Here is a 22,505-nt window from a genome sequence, read left to right as displayed (position 1 = left end):
ACCCTGTTCAAGATTCTGAGCATGCCATAAGTATTCTAACTTAGTGCCTATGACTGTATCAATGAATATAAAGTTGTGTGTCTGTCCCATGGAGAACAAAATTACTAGCGGAGATGCCATTACAGAAAATCGCCTAAGAAAGTAGCGCGCCAAAATGCAGGTGGGCGGGGGACGAGGAACGATATTGTCTTTGCCTTTATACTAATAGATAGACCTTCTTTGGACCTAACCATTTTTTGTAATAACGAAAATCATTAACAGATGTCTCCAAGAACTCGAACACCTCGTTCATTCGTAACTGATCGTTTTTGTCATGTCCACCGTACGAATTTGACCTAGAAGAATACGCGTGACCTACCTGCATTATGGCGTCTCCGCTCATGTTTCCTTACTCCGTGGTTTGTCCGGATGGCGAGGCGACGCGCGACGTCCTCGGCGCCGGCGCATGTGCACGCCTCAGTAGTCCCTTGTTCATCTGCAACCCGCATCACACATGCACTGCCCTTTTAATTCCCGATAGCTCTTAAATTACTCATGTCAATACTGCCACTGATAACATCGATGTTTTAAACAGCTGTCGTTTTCTGTTGTCGTTTAATGGTGTGAATAAAAACTGTTGCCGAGGCTTTGTGGTTCGCTGGTAGTTTCAGTAGTTGACTGGCGCTAATAGGATCGTAATCTGGGTCTTTGTGTAAAAATCTATCTTTCTGTACGCCATTCTAAAGTATCTTGGAAGTACTCCATAACACTATGTATACTCAAAAAAAAAAAAGGTTTGTTGATAAAATCTAAAAGCAAACTCAATTTTAGCTAAGAAATAAGCCCGCATTTTGCTGATGTCCCTTCGGTATTTTGCCAGCTCTTGTAAACAACCTAAGTAAACATGGTCTTCTTATCTACGCCATATTTTAGCTGTATATTCATTAATAATTTCAAAACTGGGACACGAGCATGAACGTAAACTTATCATTTTGTTTACACAACAAAATTCGTTATCAACCGCTTGATCATTTAATCTGCTGAATAAGTATGTTCAGTACATTATACTCGTATCAAATAAGGGACAAAGGCATATAGACATGATACTTTAAAGCCTGATTATAGCAACAAGTACAAACAAACTTCCTTAGTCTTTAGTGTCGAGTTAAGTACACCTTTACATGGTTCATGCTCCGCTGCGGGTCACATTCAGTGAATCTTCTTGCGTCATATTATTCCTGTAGTCATTTTAGCCCTTGTGACTGAATAATTAAGGTTTATAATTGCGTAACAAAATGTTCCATTAGTGGTGTATAGGCGAGGTGAGCAAGTAGAACATAAAGGAGAGTGTCCTTCAACGGCTGGTAGTTCCAGAGGAAGGATATGCTTGGTGACTTTTCATTTCAGTCGACATCCTGACTGTCACCGCGGTCGTATGTTAATTACTCAATTTTCCTCGTTTTGTGATAGTTTTAAACTTCATAAACAATTAAGTTAATTAATACTTTTAATAGGTTTTAAGAAGTTATCCAATAATTTGTAAGGTGATTTTTTTATATTTTTGCAGCGTCGGTTGTTTTTGCACGTAAGTATCCGCGTGACCGATTTTACTATGAACGATAAATAGAGGCATAATAGTTTTATTAAGTAGCATATAACTAGGAACGATTGTGATAAAATAATTGTTAAGGAAGTAATTTCTTTTCGCATGAATATTTACTTGTTTCAGGCAGTTAGTTTTCCTAATTAAGATTACTATTAATTGATTAAGTTTTACGTAATCAAATATGTTTTGTTTGCTGTTAAATCATAAATGATTATATTTTTTAAAATAATTAAACTGTATCATTGTGATAATAATTATATTGTGATAATTAGCATTTAGAATCATAATACAGAAAACAAATTGCGTTCCTTTGCAAAATTAATAAATCTTCTTCTGAAACAAAGAACTGATTAGAATAACAAAGTGAAATTATAATTTATTAGTATTAATTTAGCTGTTACCATAGATTATATAATGACCATAAGTGGTATAACATTGCATAAGAATCGGAAGCCTACTCGTGCGCACGACGATTCTACAAACGACATTATCAATTCGACAACGGTCGGATTAACATATTCGATGCCAAATTATATAACCTCTATCTCATATCGGTAGATCCGTTTATCGCTTACGCTTTCGGAATTACATAACAATTATGATCAACGATGTCTTTAGATTGGAAATTGATTATTTAAAATGATTAACTTAGAATGTGGACTGATGTTTATCTCATTATCTTCGTTCAGAAAAATCATCATCATCGCCCTGCCCTTATCAAATTTTTTTTTTGTGGTCGGAGCAGCATTATTATTTATTTTCTTCGATACTTTTCTATTTGCCGTCATCTCACAAGTAACGTTCGTTTAGTTAGAAAGATCATCGCAGTTATTAATTTTGCGTTTCTTTTTTTCAGGTAAGTTCGCAAAGGACATTGTTCCGGCTCCATACATGTTCTGCCTAAGAACCGTTTGAATGGAAAGTGACTTCTATAAACTCTTAAAATTATATGGAATCCTATGAAATAAGTTTTCACGAACGGACACTTCAGGAAACTAAAATAATTACGAAAAAAGTTAATATTTTGAGGTTATAAATAAAAAATAACCAAGCTTGCGTGAAATATCAGAGTAGTGTTATCAAACTACACTATACAAAATATCAACAATACTATGTACAGCTCTATATGTTCTCTTCTAGATCTAGGAAAAGACTACTCTACTAGATACTAGGAAAAGAGATAGTAAATAGTCAAGTTTAAGATAATTCTTTGACAATGATCATTTTATAAAGTTGCATTTGCTGTCTGTCCCTATGAATGCTTTAGATCTTTAAAACTACGCGATGGATTTGGGTGCGATTTTTTTTATTTTTTTTAATAGATAGAGTAGGTCAAGAGGAAGGTTAACACCAAGGTTTTATATTGCCACCGTGCGAAGACGGGGCGTGTGACTAGTTTTCATAAATGCTTAGAATTTTTATGAAAAACAACTACCTAAACGCTTTTGCTTTCAACGTTACGTTTCTTAATATATAGTGAATCCACTTTGGATTTGTGATAAAACGTATCCAAAATGGAAGAGTTCCATTCACCACAATTCATAAAATATCGATATTATTACGATAGAGAATTATTTATTTAAATGATTGATACTACTTTTATATTAGACAGTTACCTAGCTATCTACATGCCATAAGGCGGGAATCGAACCCGCGGTCTATTACCAAGAAGGTACAGACCATAATAAAAATGTCATTACCACACAAAATAATTTAACAGTTAAAGTAAGGTTTACCAATAACAATGAAAGAGGTTTTCGAGGATGTGCAATAAAAACAATATTTATATTCAATTAAAGGTTTTTAATCATCAATATTTCTCAATAATATATTATCTAAGAACTGAGCAGGGGGTTCAATTGAGTTTTGGTATCTCGCCCAGCTTAAATACCAGATAATAGTCATTATGTGGGCACAACAGCCCACTGTTCTACGCCCAAAGATACAATTGCAACAGTATGCCTGATGGTAGGAGCTTCTTACAAAGTACACAATTGCGTCCAACAGTGCATTGCATCTTATTATGCTCGACTGCTTGAGACCAACACGTCGTACATATAAGGTCATGAGCTTCAACCTGTAATAATAAATACAAAAAACATTAGTAAATATCAAGTAACTTGCAATTGTGGCAATTGATTTGAAAACCGAGAAATTGTGTGCTTATGAAAACATAAGTAGGTAGTAACATTCTTATCAAAATTAGAAAAACACTTTCGTAGACCACTTACCATACGGGGAACGGTCCATTGTTGTATGCAACGAAGTATATCTTCGTTTTCTAATACCAAAGAACCTCCAGCAGATCCACAATTTATACAATATACTATATTCTGCATCCATTGTTGTAATTATAATATAACTAAATTCGATCACAGACAGAGCAATATCCGAAAATGCTAGTAAAATCCAGTTCTTCACACAAAGCCGAGTCTACCAAGTACGCAATCTAATCGGAGTCCGTAATCAAGCCAAAGTTGTTAGAATAAAACCATGAAACGCATAGAAAATCACAAAAGAAACGATAGTCGCAAAGCTATCAAACTGACTGAAGTACACCAGTGTTGCCAATTACGAAAACTATAATCCTACTCGAGTGCCAAGCTAGAAATTCGCGATTTCGCTCAAAACCATCTTAAAACATTATACAAATACTAGTTTTTTTCTAGCTAGTCAGTTTAGGTATTTAAATGAATAAAGTGTTAGCAACTAATTTTAATAACCGACTTCGGAAAGGAGGTTCTCAATTCGATCCGTATTTACCGAAATCCCGAAAACTTCCGAAACTGGCAGCACTGGCCGACGGAAACATTTTATAAGGCATCAATAATTGTGACCCTACTTTTTATTTCGAATTTTTTTATTTGAAGTGTCCGTGGAATACTAAAATATGTTTCAAACAATATAAAAATAAATAAAAATTATAGTATAATTTATATTCACATCGGTTCTTAGGCCAAAATTGAACAATGTCCTTTGGTGTTTTGATTAACAATGTAGAGGAGTCACGTAAGTATGACCGATGATTAACTTACAAACATCATTCGTAACGGGAAATTGTCTCGGTTTTGATTCAATGCGAATAACAAAAGGTTTGCTTCATTCACATAAGCAGTCACAGTTAGCGAAGACAATCTTTTGTTGCGAAATCATATCGTGACGGCTGACGGCTCGTTGTCGTAATATCAGCGAACCAGTGGAATTCATATCAGAGGAATATGCAAGTGATTATATTTTATATACATTTTCTGCCAAGCAAGTGAGAGAAAAATTCTGAATTACTTAGATACTACGAACGGAAAAGACGATGTAGTAAAATAATTGCGATAATCAGATGTGGTAAGCTGAACTATCTGCGATTTATTGTTTCAAGAAAATGGTAAATGTATGTAGATAAATAAATAAATAAAAATAAAAAAAATATTTAAGCATGAAATAAAAAAAAGAGAAATTGATTTCTCAAATGTGCTGTCCCGTTTTCGTAAACTTAAGTTTTTATTAATTAACTTGCTTCAACTTCAATCATGTTTTTTTTTGTGTTTAAAAAGAAAACAGTAAAATGCTGTGGAAAAACAGAAATAATTGTCGTGTAAGCCGGTAAATTATATAGGTTAACATTATTTGTCCACAATGCAGCATTTCGTTAAACTTGTTTAGTTATATTCACAGTACGTAGCCACACAAATTAATTGTGGCGTGTTTTACCGAACACGTTAATTACTCACGAACTGATGCAAGCTAGTTGATAACGCTAACACATCTGTGTTTATGCATTCAATTTCTATCGGAAGCATTTCAATTTTGAACCCCGATTACGTATTAAAATATATTCAGAATAATTGAATAATTAAAACATATTTCTACTTAATTCATTCTGTCCAACTGGCTTTACAAATAATTAAGTAGAGAACCGTGGCAATGACAGCTAAAACTTTGACTTAAATGACTAATCTAAGTTCAAGTTTCTTCTTGTTAAGCTTTAAATAGTTCTCGACTGTTTTATGAAGCTTTTGACTAAGAACTTTTAGGAACGAACAATAATTACTTACTTAGCATACTCTGACCTTGTAGTAGAGTATGAGAGTATTACTGATTACAAATAACACAGTTCAAAATTAGGAGCACTTATTCTAAATTGCCGTGGCCTCACACTTCTAAAGAAGTAGCTATTCACACCAAGCCACCACTAAAATGCCTGTATAGAACTCGTTTTTCAAAGACAGCATGGAAAGTTCTAGCAAGAAAGCTGTCACTGTTGTCATCAACCCTATTGGCGCTTTATTAGTTTCAGAAGTTGCTCTAACTAGTCCGGATTGCGCTTCATTGGCTCAACAAACTTGCAACTACATAATATGTGTATGCAAAGTGAGGAAATATTCAAACTCTTGGTAATTATCCTTGCTCTGTTAATGACAAGCAGATCTCCCATAATATAACTGGCAATAACCACTCTAATGCTACTTTAGTGGCTTACAAAAGTTCTTAGTATATTTGTGGGGAAAAAACCTAATAAATCTTCGGATCTTCGCCTATATTGGCACACACCTATGTAATAAAACAGATAAAAAATACACCTACTGACAGCGCGATGTAATACACCGACTTCTCTTTTACAACACAGCCCACATGCTATTAGATTTCTACGATCTATACTCCTTATTTAATATCAGATCGACACTAGAAAAGCATACGATTTCATTTACGACTGGTTATTAAAATGATATTGCGGTGGGCGGATAAAAGATGGTCGGAGCACCATCAGCCGTGTCACCCACGTGCGCAGATACCGTATCTACCTCTATATGTAATAACTGTTAGACCACCACGGCCTGCCACCGCTGTCGGTATACATGTTCGATCAATGTTCAATTTAGAGCACAAATATTGAGTGTGAATTAACCAATATTATTATTTTTATATCACAAGTTATATGGAGGTTGTCCGTAGTTTTATGGGATGAGCACAACATAATAATTAGAGCAATTCGTGAGGTCTACTCGTGATTCGAACGAGAAGCTAATTTTTCATAATTGATGCTGAAGGTTGACTTTATAAAAAAACTTAAAATAGATCTTCGTATTTTCTATGTAAAATAGGTATTTACATCGGTACAATTAACAGAAAGTGTCGATAAAACGCAAAACTTGATTTAGAAATGTCTGACATTTAACGCAGTTAACAAGACTTGACGCCTAGCAAAGGATGTGTGGTAATCCATTGCATAATAAAAGTGTTATATCAAATGGCTGTGCTTTCTCCAATTATACGGATAATTGGAATCAATTTAATTTATTACTGTCTCTTGATAAACAAATACTAAAAGTGGGCAGCCTGGCGCGCCAGCCGCCCACGGGACAACGATGCAAAAGCAGGGACCTTACACATTCGCTGCGAAATCCTGACTCTGCATTCCTGGGAACCAGTTGTAGTTCTTATGGAATACAGACCCTTTACGGGCGAAACATCTTTTATTGCGTTACCAGCGAATGACTACGGATTCTATCGCTTTCAAGCGGTTCCAATGATTTCACCTATAAAGCTTGCGTCGGCTTTTTAGGCAGGCATGCTATCCTTGTGCAATGTGCTAACAATGAGTAATCAATCAGTTCATATTTGATTGGGAAATTATATCAGATAGTATCGCAACCTTATTATTAGTTAGGATACTTTATTGCGCAATGATGTTGAGCTATATTAAAGCTTTAAGACCGCGTCCATTTTACGCTATAATTACATTAATGATCATGTGAGCGTAATTACTATTACTACCATTTAGAGCACGTCGTCCGTACGCAGGCGCAAAAAACTTCGAGCTAAAGTCGTGATCAATTTTAGTCTGTCATTTAGATATCTATCTAAACTAACATGCTACGGCATAATTGATATACTGGTTTGAAATGTTCATTATAAAATCGGCAGACTTTAGAGTGGAAAATGTAAATAGCTTAAAAACATTTAAAATTGTACACGTCACTTACGTTTTTATCGCCTGAACAAATAGTGAATGTGCTGTTATTTTTTTGGGTTCTCTGTTACATGATTGCTGATGTTATTTGAGAAAACATTCAACTGTTTCTATCTTTGATTTATTTACAATCTTCTTCAAAGACCACATCTATTTGTGAAGCCACCAATCAAACAGCTAGGATCGTATAATAATCAAAAAACTGGTTCACACTTTGAGTGTCATGTTAACTAAGATAGATGGCCGTTGGGAAATATGAAAGCGGGATTCAATTGAAAATTGATGAAGACAACGGGGGTCGATAAATTAACGAGATATCAGATACTAGATACTTACAGATCGATTACTATTTTATATAATACTAACTGGAGCTGTTATTAAGTAAAAATTTGCCAACATGGGAGTTCCTCGCCTTCAGAATAAGTTAACTAGAAAAGCAGATGGTAGGTTTGCAAAAAAAAATTATGAACTAAAGAAATATCTGTAAAATATTGGTTAATCTCACAGTTAATAGGTTTCTTTATTTATCTATTTATATATTTGTATTCAGGAAGTACAGGCGCCACTTGTTACATTTAACACAGTTTGTCTCAGCTACAATTACAGGCGGCTTGTTCATAAACATGCGAATCGGCCAACTCGGCCGTAGGCGGGACCCGTCCTCTCGTCGACTCGATGTTAATTGATCCGACTCGATGATAGACCCAATGATTAAAAGATTTACAGTAACGCCTTGTAATGTACTCCTACCAACCAACTACTTATTACCGAGAAACTACTCGATTAAACCCATTTTAATATCCACTTTATGATAATCGAGACTAAAATTCGAACTCGAAATTATTTTTACCTTAAAGAGTATCCATAAATCCCGTGAGTTATATTGTTTGTAAAAGGATAGTGATTGATTTATTAGCTTCTATCGTTCATAAACTTTTCCGATCTTTTCTGGTATGTTCAGTGCACTAATGCTGTGTTACATAAATATGCATTTATGTTTAATGAGGTCTATACACACCTTTCAGTATAATATTAAAAATTTTCCTCATTTAAGTAAGTACAAGTACTTACAACATTGTTTTATGTTAATTGTGTGAAAATAACCAATGATTTAAAGAGAGCCATTATTTTTTTAGGAGTTAAGCACTTCATTTCAATTTGAGAAACTTTTGGGAACCTGAAAGTAAATATTTCTATATGTAGATTAAAGTCATTCAAACGCACGTTTTTTAAAGTTATGAAACCAATTCTAATTCTGTACGTGATTTTTTACCATGGACGAGTACGCGTGTTGTAAAAACATTTGATAAAAATGCCTCCATTCGGTCTAGCTAGGTTTAATTATTTCCTGGTAATCTACTAAAACTGGTTAGGTTACTATTATAAACAAAAACTTCTAAAAATATTTCGGAGAATTAGCTGCGAACCGAATTAAAAAAACAATTCACGGTTTAATGAGGCTAAAATATAACAATGGTATGTTAATTTGTAATGGGGTCAAGCCTGCATATGGGGTATTAGAATTGATGGTTCGGGTCGAATCCCTTCGATTCCATGCACGCTCGTCGGGTTTCAAATTAAAGTAATTGTAAAACTGTTCGTTGACCATCATTTTTATAAACTTTTTAGATAATACTCATATTAAACACATCATAGTGAATACACTTATAATCTGAGAAACCGAATGTGCAGTAGTAGTCCGTGGGCGCGATGCCTTAAAATCTGTTCGCTCTTCAATTTCAAGGTTGAGAGCATCGTGGAATTCCATGTTCTTATTTTAGATCCACTGATGTTTACGAGTTCTCGTAACGCAGGTACATTTCAGACTAGAAAATCATATTTTCAGAAATTATCGCGTAGGATATTTGAATTACAAATGGGCACATTTAAAATATGCTCTTGGATGATAGTTAAAAAAGCAATTGTCACGGCAATGACTGTTAAGTATGTACCAATTCGATAATTTTCAGTTAATTAATTAGCAAATTAATGCATTCTCTTCTATTTCCTGCACACTTTCTTAATCCAACACGACAGTTGTAATTTCGTCGTTTGTAATTTATTTTTGCTATGCAGTCTCTGCATGCAGAGCATAATTTTGCGCATATGAAATGTGTTAGTGAGTCGTGCTTAGCTTATAGCAATGTGTACACGACGTGGTCCAACTACCAACATGTAACGACGCCATTGCGGGACCGGCGACGCCTCTGCCTAGATATCACGTCTGGCGCGATATCTCCCACAAGCCGGTTATTTGCATATCTCCACAGCTCCCTTCAACACTTGGCGCTATCTTAACTTGGCACTTTGTTACGTTTTTTTGGAAACCTGACCCGAAATAAACAACTGCTAGCTGTCAGTCTAATTTGTTCTTATAAAAGAATATCGCTCACTATAAATCGTGTGAAACGAACCTTCCTTTTATGAAATACCGTTTCATCGGAATTATAATCTTTTTATGTCTTCATTTCTGTATTATTTTTATTAATGAGTACGCTCGTTTGAATAAAATATAGCCGTGTTAATTTATAGGTCATTCCCAATTTTAATGAGTTTTCGTTTTATGTTTCTCACAGTATCATTTTATCTTCCTCTCTGAACGGATAAAATGAAAACTAAATAATAGCTGAATTTTTCAAGTCGGTTGAATGAACCGAGCTATTTTATTTATGGATAATTTTACCTATGCTGACTTTTACTGTTAAACTTGGCGACGTTAAACTAAACAGGTATGGAGTGCTAAACAACATCGTTTAAGTTCGTAATTCTTTTCATCGTCAGCAAATAAAGTAACTATATATTTTTTTTAATGGATAACTTTGATTTCAGGGCACAGTCAGACGATTCAGCTACCGATGAAAGCAATAAAAACCGAAGGGAATGTTATATTAAATGAATGAGCTAGCATTTAGAAAGCGATCATGTGTGCCCTTTAGCAGTTCATCCATATGGAACGCGTCTCGTCTACGGAATCCATTGTCCACGGGCCGGTCCCGGCTCGGATGCCGGCCGGGCTATTTATACGCCCCAATCAACTCCCACATCGGGAAATTTACCTCTACAACTTTTTGCGTACATCAGTTTATGTAACGCGCACAGGTAATATTAGCCAAACCGTTCAGTGTTCTCAAAATATTTTCGCGTGTCAATTGTAATAATTACTTGAAAACTTTTTACTCAATAACCCCCAGAAACTCTATATCGGTGTTTCAGTTGACAGTGTACTATGAAATAACGTTCTAAGTTTGAGAATATTGAGATTAATTGCATATTGTCACGACAAACATTTCGGCATCGCGTACCAAAGTGCACGCTACACACATGATCCATATTTCAACTTTAAAATAAAACGTTCAAGACTGAATAAAATAAGGAATTACCCTTGACACCCAGGAAATGGTAATGAAGATCGAATTTGCATCGATTAAGTTTAAGGCTGTTTTTTCGCCAATACATAATACACAATAAGATATTAGGGTGAATTTCCCGGGACCAAAAATTGCGTGGCATCGATGAAATCGGTACTAAAAATCATTGTTATAATATTCTTATATTTTTTTCTAAGTAGGTGAAATAGTAATCTATGTGTAGCACTAAATATTTTGTTAATAGGATTAATAGGTTCTCCAAAAAAAATAATTAAACCTCAAAATCTTTCATTGCCGTGTTTGTCCACACGTCACCTTGATGTGTTCTAGACCTTATTGATAAAAATGTATTAGTTATTTATATTAAAACCTATTTTTATTTGATTCGTGAATAGTTAAAGTATTGTTACAGGATACATTTGTTCAAATATTTAAACAATACAACGATTGGTTAATAAAAAATAGTTTGTCTCAGAACTACCATTCATCGCCATGTCCTAAACATATTTGAGAATATTGCTTTTTCTAACGGTTTGCGTCCCTCCCGCTGTGCGCTAAATGTTGCATATTAGTGGACGTCAAGTGTTCGACGTGGAATTACGTGTGCACGTGCCTGCGTTTTCGCGCCATAAATGTAATTATTCAATTTTTTTAGTACTGGACATTTTTTCTTTCATCGCCGTGGATAGGTCTAACTTCTGTTTGAATAAGTTTGTCCTCTTAATTGATCATTCGGTACAATGCCATTTATCTTATGATTATTTGTGACGTGTTAATTACTGTGAATTATTAACAGATTTTTGTTTTTTTGATGTTTTTGCCTTGATATTCATCGCCGCGCTCTCATTTCCGTGGTTTCCGTGGTCAAAATTTGCTATGTCAATGAAAAAAAATACACGGGGATGAAAAAATTTTCATTTCCATGCCTTGTAAAACAATTTCGTTTCATTGCCGTGGCCACATGTTTCATTACCGTGACTTATGTTTTCATCGCCACGGCATGATTAAGAAAAAAAATCAATTTGTACTATACAGTCAACTACAAAATGATATTTCCACGTTCACCTCACAAAAAAATTATAAACATAATAATGGATTGATTCTTTCTAGAAAGCCAAGATGCCTAAACCGAAACTATCGGAAGAGGAGAGAAAGGAAAGAAAAATATTGTCTGAAAGAAACGACGTGAAAAGTTCTTTCATTGCTATGGACGCACGTTTCATTGCCGTGCATGCATGTTTCATTGCCGTGCCATGAAAATTTTAAGCTTGTATATCTCGTTAGATTTTTAAGCTATCTACTAGATATTAAGTAAGAATACATATCTTATCTAAAACTTAAATAAAAACTAATTTTCCTTGTTCTAAAGTTGAAGAATAAAAAATCCACGGAAATGAAGATTTTATTGGACCTGTTGAAATTCACCCATTATTTCAATGACTTACTTAAGCGGTGAAGTTAAAACTGGTTTTATCTTAAAATTGCGATTAATCAGTGAAGCGTATGTCTACTTTATATGCTGACAAGATTGTCCTAAATTCGGCGTTGCTAACGTGACTCTATTAAGACAGTCATTGCTGTATTCGTTGTTCGTGACATGATGCACTTGTGGTCAATGACTTGTACTCGTTTTTACCGTTTTACCGCGATGGGGCTATACCCCAAACTATTGTTTAGCAAAAAGCAAAAATCGGTTAGTGCTTGAACAAAAAAAGTTGAAACGCTTTCACAACTCATGCATTAAAAACACTATCTAATATATCAATGTACAGCTATGTATACGTTCAAAAAATGATTCTTATTTATGAGCTTCCTTTATGTTTATGTGCCGTTACAATAAATGGTGCTTTTAAAATGTCATGATATAGCCTGCATATTTGATTATTCTTTATCATGCACAATAGATGAATGAAATCGCTCACACGTCCTCATATGATTACACTTTGATTTACATAATCAATCATCGAGAACATGTGAGGATTTTAAAGAACTCCACTACGCGGTCGTTATGAATGTAAATGTCCACAGATAAATAAAACCGTCACTCCAAATCTGTAAAACAACTAATCGTGACCCTTAACATTGTGATTTTCGAACTATAAATTACAATAATTGGCGTTCGGGCTCGAAAACGATTCTAAATATAAGCAGCGGAGAAGTGGCGAGCGATTGCACTCCTACCACGGGCTTCAAAATGCTTGCGGTTTTCACGAGCGAGTAGGCTGGCGTTACACTTACATAGCAACCTTTCTCTTTCGGTACAAAATAGGCAATAGGGTTTAAGAATTCGTGGTACAGGCTCGAAAAGCGGCGGCGCTTGGTGGCGCCAGCTCGCGAGTCAAGGACAACAACAGCCGCGTACAACTCGTATTGTTAGCGATTTCTCCACGATTTAACATAAGACACACAAAGCCGAAGTTCTGTACACACTGTTGACAAACATCGATAATACCTGAACGATACGTGAATGTTAAATGCTTATATTATACCAACCCAGAATAACGATTTGGACAATCATCTCTGTAACAATGAGTCACGCTCGGGATAACGAACGCGGTAGTAAACATTAGATTTTCCGATTCTGATTCACGTCCACGCGGTTATTATGAATAGAACATTGTTATAGGTGTTGTTCGGAATGGAGCTCGAAGTTTCATTTATTTTTCGTTCATCCGTAAGCTATTCTCAAAGCAAACACAGCCATTTGGTTCACAGCTTTCGTTCACTGTTTATGTTGCGGATAAAATTATATTTACAATAATGGTGTCATGGTTTACGTTCTAAGAACTTCTTGAGTAGGCGTAGGTTCAAGTGCTAATGAGATTAAAACCATCAGCATATAAACAATAGAAATGAGTTAATATTTTGGTATTAATCAAAATAATGAGCTAATTATGAAACTAAAATTACATTTTCACTGAATAATAAACCAGTTTTATGGTCATGAGAATTAGGTGCTAGAGAAAATACCTATGTATAAATACTGAAAACAATGCTATTCAAAATAATTTGAGCAGCAGAGAAATTTATTAAAAATATAATTAAACATTCCTGGAATCCGAAGACGATACGTTGAACACAGGACACGACGCATTCGAACTGAATAAATGAAAGTTAATACATATGGTAATTCGATAATCAACGAGCACAGTGACACTAAACAATAGAATATGCATTGTCATTATGCAGGAGAATATCACGCCTAATGTGATTCGTACGCACAATGAAACCAATCCGATAGGGCTCTTTGTATTCTAACGAAGGTAGGGCATGCATTAGCCCGTGTAATTGAAGCATCACACGCTGTTACTGACGGCTTGATACCCTTAATGAGAGTTCGTCTCGACTCTCGATCAATATGCAAACATAATATAATTAAACTAATCTATTGTCCTTTTATACGTTGACGTAAACAGCATGTGTTTTTTCAATCCATAAATTTGATGTGGGCGGTGCAGCGAACGCAGCTGGATTATTCGAGCTTATTGTGTTTTGTAACTGCTTACCAAACAGTGTTATACATAATATACGCGTATAACTGCAGCCTAGATTCTAGACAATAATAAAACTCATATGAGCAACGTAACACATTATGACACAGAATTAATAAACCAGGCGGAATGACTCAATGCAGCTGCCTATCTCATCATTTGCTATGTCAGTAGCTTGCTAGATGTTTTTTTAAGGTTTACATTCCGAAATATTTGCTGATAGTCCTATTTTTTTCTCAGCTCAACAAAGGTACTCCAAGAGCGTTTTCAATTTGCCATTTCAAAAAGGAAGTTGTCGTTTGCACTGCATCTAAATTGCCGTTTGAACGGTCTCGTCATGTAGTTGAAGTGGCCCTGACTCGTACTACGTACAAATTGGTACGGCTCGATTAGTCATCCCATGTTTTGTCTATCAGTATGTCATTTACTTATGCATTGATATCCGCCCATCGCGTTATGTGAACCTAAGATCGGAGATGTGATATGTACCAAGCGTCTGTCTCATTAAATATTTGAACATGTGTTATGATAATGTTTTTGAATTTGATATTTTTATGTCGAACCCATTATGCACCATGTCACACGTTCACCTGTATGAGCAAAAGTCACTTTCAAGGTTCGTACCGGTAGATGTTGTGTTTTTGCGTTGGATGGTCGATGATTTGCAAACAATCAATTCGATTTTATACAAAATGAATATTATGCAAAAATCATAATAAAGCGGTATCTGTTAGTGATGTAACGCGAGGGCGTTTTTGTCCCACGCTGACATTTATAAAATAACTATTTCTACTGCAGCAGACGAAATTGATCACTGACTCATAACACTATTGACTAATCACCTGTTGTCGACTTGTTGTGCAGGTTGTTTTAATCCTCAACGGTGTCGTGTTAAACTGACTTAACATAAGTTAGAATAGTACCATTAAATTGCCAATAAAGATGTGATCTATTTATAAGATACACTTTATTAGCCAGTAACTGGTTACAAAATTAGAGAATTGGTCATGCAGTGTGCCGAGGAGTAATTCTATTTTAAGGGTTGGTTTTCTTCCATTTTGAGCTGAACTCATGTCGCGGAGTCGCTGTGAAATTATCCGGCGCCTGAGATGTTTTCTTTTATTGTCGTCTCTTTGGTTTCACAATTTGTTTTTCTTATGACTCACTTACCATGCTTAAAATATCGCCGCGAGAAATACTTATGGTCTTGCTTATAACTTTATTATGTGGTTTATGTGCCAATAAACTGAGCACCATATAGCTTGTGAGTCGCCCGCTAGCGATTGATTACGTTACGAAATCCAATGTGTTTGTTTAATTAAATGCGTTGGTTTAATGTATTTCATGTTCGATGGAGCCCCGAGCAGGATTTGTGTTAAATATTCGAGAGAATATTGATTCCACCTCTCATTTTACAACTACGACATCAAATATATATTGAAAGTTTACAAAATTAAGCCATTCTTCTTAAAATAAATTTTACTTACCTATAATCCAAAGCTATACCAGCATACATTTTAAAAACACATATGGGCGACACGCCATAAAAAAACTTCCCCTCATATCAGTCTTTATTCATAAAAAACTTGACATTTGTAATGCCCCATAAGTAAGTCTCAGCTGTCTCTCTCATATTGTGAACATTACGAAGAGAGGACAGGCCTTCAGTTTAATTTTTATGATTATCCTCAAACATTCTTTAGTCATATATCCCACACGATATTTAAGAAAAAAAATATTGTAAGTCTTACGTACTGATTGAATAATAAACAAAAAATATAAATAGCTTTATCTCCTTGAATGCCAGGTTCTTATTTTATTACGAACGTCATAATCGGATTGAAACGGCCTTATTTTTTTGATATGACGAAAAAACTCCGAGTGCAGACAATAGCCGCTGTTGGTCCTCGCGTTATAAATCGGCTTAGTGACAACAAGCTGATAGGTAGGTATATTATCAATTTCTTTACGTAAACACGAAATTCAGATAATCTTCTGTTTAGATGTTTTATTGATGGAAGAAGTAGAATAGGCCGTCTGTAAACCTAAACAGAATTTATCATCAAGTACTGTTGGTAGAATATATCTAACAATAGAAGTTCTAATGAAACTACAGGTGTTTGTAATAAGGAAGTAGGAAAACATCTAATTTTACTGCAAAAAAATAAAATTGCCGAAGCAAACCACATAGCACTGCATGATTTGCATACCAAATTACTAAGTACTAAACAAAATGAACATAATAAACGACATCGACATTTAACACCAAACAATTTAGGCGCAGTTACTGCTATGCGCAAACATTATCACTTTTCTCGGTACGTAGCCAATAATGCGCGTCCTAGATTCAGCAATGTTCAATGTTCAGCACTTTTACAATCGTCTTACGGTCTTACCCTCATTGTTTGTGTTCGCCCACGACGTATTTTCTTGGAACATGGCCGCGGTTTGTACAGTGAATGTTTCTGTGTGGTCTCGGAGCGCCAGCGTGTCGTCGCTTGCCGTATAAGGATGTGGACTCCAAGGAGGTGAAAGGTTACGTGCTGTGTTACCATTCTCACGCTTACAGGCTAAGCTTTTCACTATTTCAGTAGACGAGGTCAGGTCACACGTCTACCTTTCCGAAAAGCCTCAGGCGGATCAGTTTTGGATATCCAAACACTCTTATTGGGAACGTATGTTCTCAATTATGAACGATAAATTATAACCTTGTCACAATAGCATTCAAAGAGAGAGTGAATTAATCTATCAAAAAGTTATTTGAACAAATTCCAATTGTGGTGGCACGAAATGTAAAAACCGTTGTGTCATTTATTTATAACCATTTTTCTGGGGCAAACATCGTGTGTCTATAAAACTGTTAGCAGACTTTCAATACGGCTACATACTTGTAGCAGCAGTATCGCAATAGCTTAATTACTAAATGAATGCAATAGCCGCCATCCGTCCGTCGTGCGTTGAGAAGCAAACGCCCCTACCACGAATCGATGTCATCCAACTGTAACGTATTCACTCACTGAAATATTTCAGTGTATCGTGGTAGGTGCCAGTCGACCTCCATCAGTCGCTCACGGCCAGCTCGGCTGGCGATCTCACGGGTACTTCTCATTGTCTCTCGGATGATGCAAAACCTGAATTGTCAATTGTGAAAATGCAATTAACTCTTAATTCCCCGATACCATTAGAAATAATTAACTGCTTAATTATTTAGCTTTGCAAAGTGCAACTTTTCACACGGTTGTTCAATTGTTGAAGCGTTGAATGATTTTATGTTCTTTTGTTTTGTGCGACACGTGACGCGTTAACTTGAATTTTATTTAAGTACCACGAACAGATTATGAAAATACACCTCTAAGCTTAAAGCATGACTTCCGTCGCATTAATCATAAACGGATTAGCTGCGTACTAGCTTGTGACTTAAATCCCTCTTGAAAAATGACACTTGCATCCAGAGCGAAGTAAAATGTAGCGGCTCAGACAAGCCACCAGCGTCCGCGACACGAATAGCTGTAAACATAAAATAATAAACACGGTTAACACAAAATTACGAGATTTTTTCGCGTTGATATGCCTCATTGCTAAATATAACAAGCACAGTTCCGATAATACAGCCGCAGCAGGGAAAATTCTCTTTGGCACCGCGCCGCTATTTGGGATTTGTATTATCAAAACAACGGCCAAGTAAATGGCTTTCTCCGGCACGCGTTCCTCGAAATTGGGAAACCTCTAACACATTCCGATTAATTACTGCGTAAACCGTTAATTTAAATGAACTTTTTAATGTGTGAGAATTTACTCCTTGTTCCTTTCTGGTATTCTTCACAACATAAATAAAAGTCGGAAAGGCGAAGCACGTTTTGTTCTCTTAGCGATAAATAACTCTGCTTCAAATATTCAGACGATCGTCTTCGTATGTGGATGAAATAGGAAGTGAAAACAGATTTTAGTTTAGAATACTATAACGCATAGCCAAGATTCCTTTCATTTGAGCCCATAAATTGCGAGAATGAAGTAATGCAGTGCGTCCGCCCACTGGCGTCGTCTGCCCGAGGCAAATGCAATGAAACCATACCTATAGCTCTGGAATACTTTTCTATATTTGGTGAGTCGTCTGTGTGATCGAAGTTAAACCATTACATCAATTCATCTATGTCGTAAAGGCGAGACGCTATTGTACCCACGTGACGGTGAAATTTAAACGACGCGACTGTTTGACGACTGACCATATTATAACACCCACGAAGCCTGTAGGCTGGCGTATACATCAAATACAATATCATCTTAAAACTTCGGGAGAATTTATATGATAGTTAAAAACTTCGCTATTCCATGAGTCAATTATGCTCCACATAATTAGACAGTTCTAAAAAACAGTGAATGAATCAATTCGCTATAGGAATTGTAGCAATAAGTTCGAATTAACATAATATGCTTAAGTACAAAAACAATAGCTCAGCCAGTCATAGCCGCTTCTTAGCAATGTATCACTGATGAGTCAGTAAGCACTTGCGTCACAGACTCCTAACTGGCCTCACACAGTTCACAGCCTCGCTTGCATTACACCGCGTGACGATTATTGACCCCGATACTTGATCACATTGGATTAATTACTAAGAGAAACCTATTATACCTTATTACCTTGACTGGAAGTAAAGACTGCTAAGTAAAGCAGCGTGTTACGCAGTTTTCCTTATAGCTTGGATGCACATCGACATTCCCTAGAAGGCATGTTGTCCAGCCAGCCCGGCCACCCACGCCCCTCTCCGCTCGATAAACAACCTTTACCACTACATTTTAGTATTCCAATACCTTGCTCGTGACGGTCTAATGTGGCGCCATGGGGCGATTGTTTTTATAGTTATTAGGTAAAGCCGTTTTATACAAACGTTGTTGTTTAAAACGGTTTGTTTTGACAGAATTATGAGGATCGCTTTTCTTGGAGAAGGAATCTTTACAGTTGTCAAACAGAATGAACTGCATATACCTACAGTCATCTGATTTGTGTCATATCATAAAGTTTGGTTAGACATAAGTAGATACGATAATAATAAAATATTACAGTCCCAAGTTACGATTTTACTAGGAATGATTGCACATCGGACGTCGATGATGTAATACACTCAATTCTGTAAAGCAAACGGACCCCAAATAATTTTTGGGCAATATAATAGACACAATAGAAGTTTTTAAACATCAGCATCATTTTCTCATTAATTTTTGATAACCCTTTTGTGACCTAAAGAACTGTTCAGTGTTCCTGATCTTGCAATATCTTCTCACATATATCTAACATAGCGTTCTTCTGCGTATTCCAGGGCCACCGCCACGGCTGGGGCTGAAGGCGGCGAGCCCCGGGGTGGCAGGCGCCGACGAGGACTGCAACAGCAATACCAGCCTCACCGGGAGCCAGCACTCGCACGATGACATCGACGCGCACTGCGATAACTCCGGGTACCTCTGGTTCCTCGACTACAAGTGAGTATATTGTGTTTACATATAAATCCTTCTTCCTTCTAATATTATTCGTAAGTTATGCTAAAAAGTTTCCCTAATATTTCGTCGTTATCCGTAAGGAACTACAAACTACTACCACTACTGCTACTAGAATATCGGCTACTTTGCAGAGTCTTTGATTAGCATTTTCCTAGTCAATTCCTTCTGATAGCTTCATGTACCTACTTCAAACGAAACACTAGATCATATTACGATAATACTTGCATAGCTAGGTTGCATTCCCCGAAATTAGATATTATTCGCCAAATAGTTCGTGGTAAAGTATAAATTACCTCAGAATTCCGCGTAAAGCTTGTTCACTAACTACCTCCTATATTGAAGAAAATAAACAACAATTCCGTGACATTTCCAAGTTTGTAAACTTTGGAAAACAGTCCATTATTTTTTGTGTTTTTTATTTTTATGTCAGCTTTTGAAATGTCGTTCTACGTTTCTCTTGTAACGAATGAAACAATGGATTGACCCAATTCATTACTGCCAGCCAGGTAACTCTAATCTTCGGGAATACCAACAAACAATCCGATTTGGGTTACTGAAATGGGTCTAATCCGTTAACGCTTTTAACCGAAACTGGATTTATTAATTAAAGTTAGTTTACAATAGCTAACGAATATTCAACACAGAAAATTGATTGTAATTGTTACTGGATTAAATTGTCAAGCATTATAATCGAAATATTCGTAAAATTGATTGTCAATATTGCTAGATTTAATTGGCAAGGATTGTAACTAGATGTGTTTTGTGTTTCAGCCCAATTTTTCGAGACGGCTCCTGCCACCACACCTCAGTGCTGTCCTCCGTGTCTGCCTCCTACAAAGGCATAAGCGACCTAACATCACGATTCGAATTCACGTCCCGCTACAACGACATTGCGCGGGACCTCGACGCGAACCTCGCTGAGGCTGACATGGAGAGTTTTAGGACTGAAGACATACACGCACTGTTGATGACCGCCAACTTGCCACACGACACCATCATTGACGACAGGACGCATGATGTGAGTACGCTCGAGGTCGTCATTCAGAGACTCCATTAAAAATCAACATCGTTACATAAGCGAGTATGAGAAGGAGGTAGAAGTTAAGCCACTAAATACCAAAGGAGCACTAAAATTCTAAAAGATTCTTCCTTATAATAATTGTGCAAAAAGAGGGTCATAGTTCCGGCGTACGGGTCGACTGATCGATACTTTGCAAGCCACGGTTGGCCCGATAATGGGTGGTCATCCATTTCGTATAAAATCCCGCTGTTCATTGGAAAATGGAAAGCTGATAAAATCACTGTCAGTTCAATAGAAGTTTAGTTTTATGTAGTATAACTAGCTGTAGGACCTTTGATAAAAACTCTCTATGAGTAAAATAGCGAACAATTCATCTGTAACATTTTAGAATCTAAGCTGACCCACGTTAAAATTCTTCACCCTTTATTCTTTCTCAATGATTTCCATATTGTTAAAATCTTAGTCCTCCATGAAAACTTTTGGGTGATCCTGAAATGATGAACCTTTGAAATTATGCAAAATCCGATCTCCGATATTATAGTTCGGCCATTCAGAGAATGCGTTCCTGACACGTCGCGATTGAACTGACGACGTAATAACATTCATTGATTATTGATATAATAATCAATGAATATATATATCTTAGACACCATTGGCTGTGTTTCGGATGGCACGTTAAACTGTAGGTCCCGGCTGTCATTGAACATCCTTGGCAGTCGTTACGGGTAGTCAGAAGCCAGTAAGTCTGACACCAGTCTAACCAAGGGGTATCGGGTTGCCCGGGTAACTGGGTTGAGGAGGTCAGATAGGCAGTCGCTTCTTGTAAAGCACTGGTACTCAGCTGAATCCGGTTAGACTGGAAGCCGACCCCAACATGATTGGGAAAAAGGCTCGGAGGATGATTATTGATATAATAATGTTGTTTTAATGCTCCTCAATTGTTAAAACGGTAAACAACCAGCAAAAATATTTTTATCGTAACTGCAACGCCATTGCAAAGTTACGTCGTCAGTTCAATCGCGACGTGTCAGGAACGCATTCTCTGAATGGCCGAACTATAAATTTATCGCCCAGATGAGGGATTTATTGTTAAAAATAGAAGTTAAAGTGGATAAGGTTTTATGAACATACTCTATGTATTTATTAACATAATATGAGGCAATTTATGACATTGATGGTAGGATGGTGCGCCTTATTAATATTCCAGGCGTAACTATATTGCTTATCCATTAGGTTGTGCAAACTATAAGTGGTACCCCCGTCCGTAAACTTATTAGCCAGTTGAGCAACGTTGTAGAAAATTATATATTTTTGCGACTACACTGCAGGATTATTCGAGATTATCTCAATTTCTTACAACGTTCATCAGATGAATCATCAAATTGCATTTAATCAATAACCTGCTTGTCTTATTCGTGGCCGGCTACGACCTTGCAATGTCGATAAAGATTAAATATTCGTTCTGGGTTAATCTTTACGATATAATTGCAGGCCACGGAAGCATTTATGCAATTGAATGTGAAAAATCTGATAGCTACATTTTGTAAGAAAAACCTAACAATAGGAATTTTAATCCAATAAA

General features: G+C 36.2%; 1 protein-coding gene across 9 annotated transcripts in view; it reads left to right on the top strand.

Annotated features, from left to right (window-relative positions):
• Positions 1 to 22,505, top strand: part of LOC124634285 — a 71,384-nt gene that overhangs the window by 26,954 nt on the left and 21,925 nt on the right. For all 9 annotated transcript variants that reach the window (XM_047169778.1, XM_047169779.1, XM_047169774.1 and 6 more), the window contains 2 exons: positions 19,725 to 19,884; positions 20,674 to 20,920. In XM_047169778.1, coding sequence (XP_047025734.1) covers positions 19,725 to 19,884; positions 20,674 to 20,920 — 407 coding nt within the window. The remainder of the gene's footprint in view (positions 1 to 19,724; positions 19,885 to 20,673; positions 20,921 to 22,505) is intronic.

Source organism: Helicoverpa zea, chromosome 11 (assembly GCF_022581195.2).
Source record: "Helicoverpa zea isolate HzStark_Cry1AcR chromosome 11, ilHelZeax1.1, whole genome shotgun sequence".
Classification (NCBI taxonomy): Eukaryota; Metazoa; Arthropoda; class Insecta; order Lepidoptera; family Noctuidae; genus Helicoverpa; species Helicoverpa zea.
Note: the sequence above shows the minus strand (reverse complement) of the source record. Positions and strands in the feature narration are given on the sequence as shown.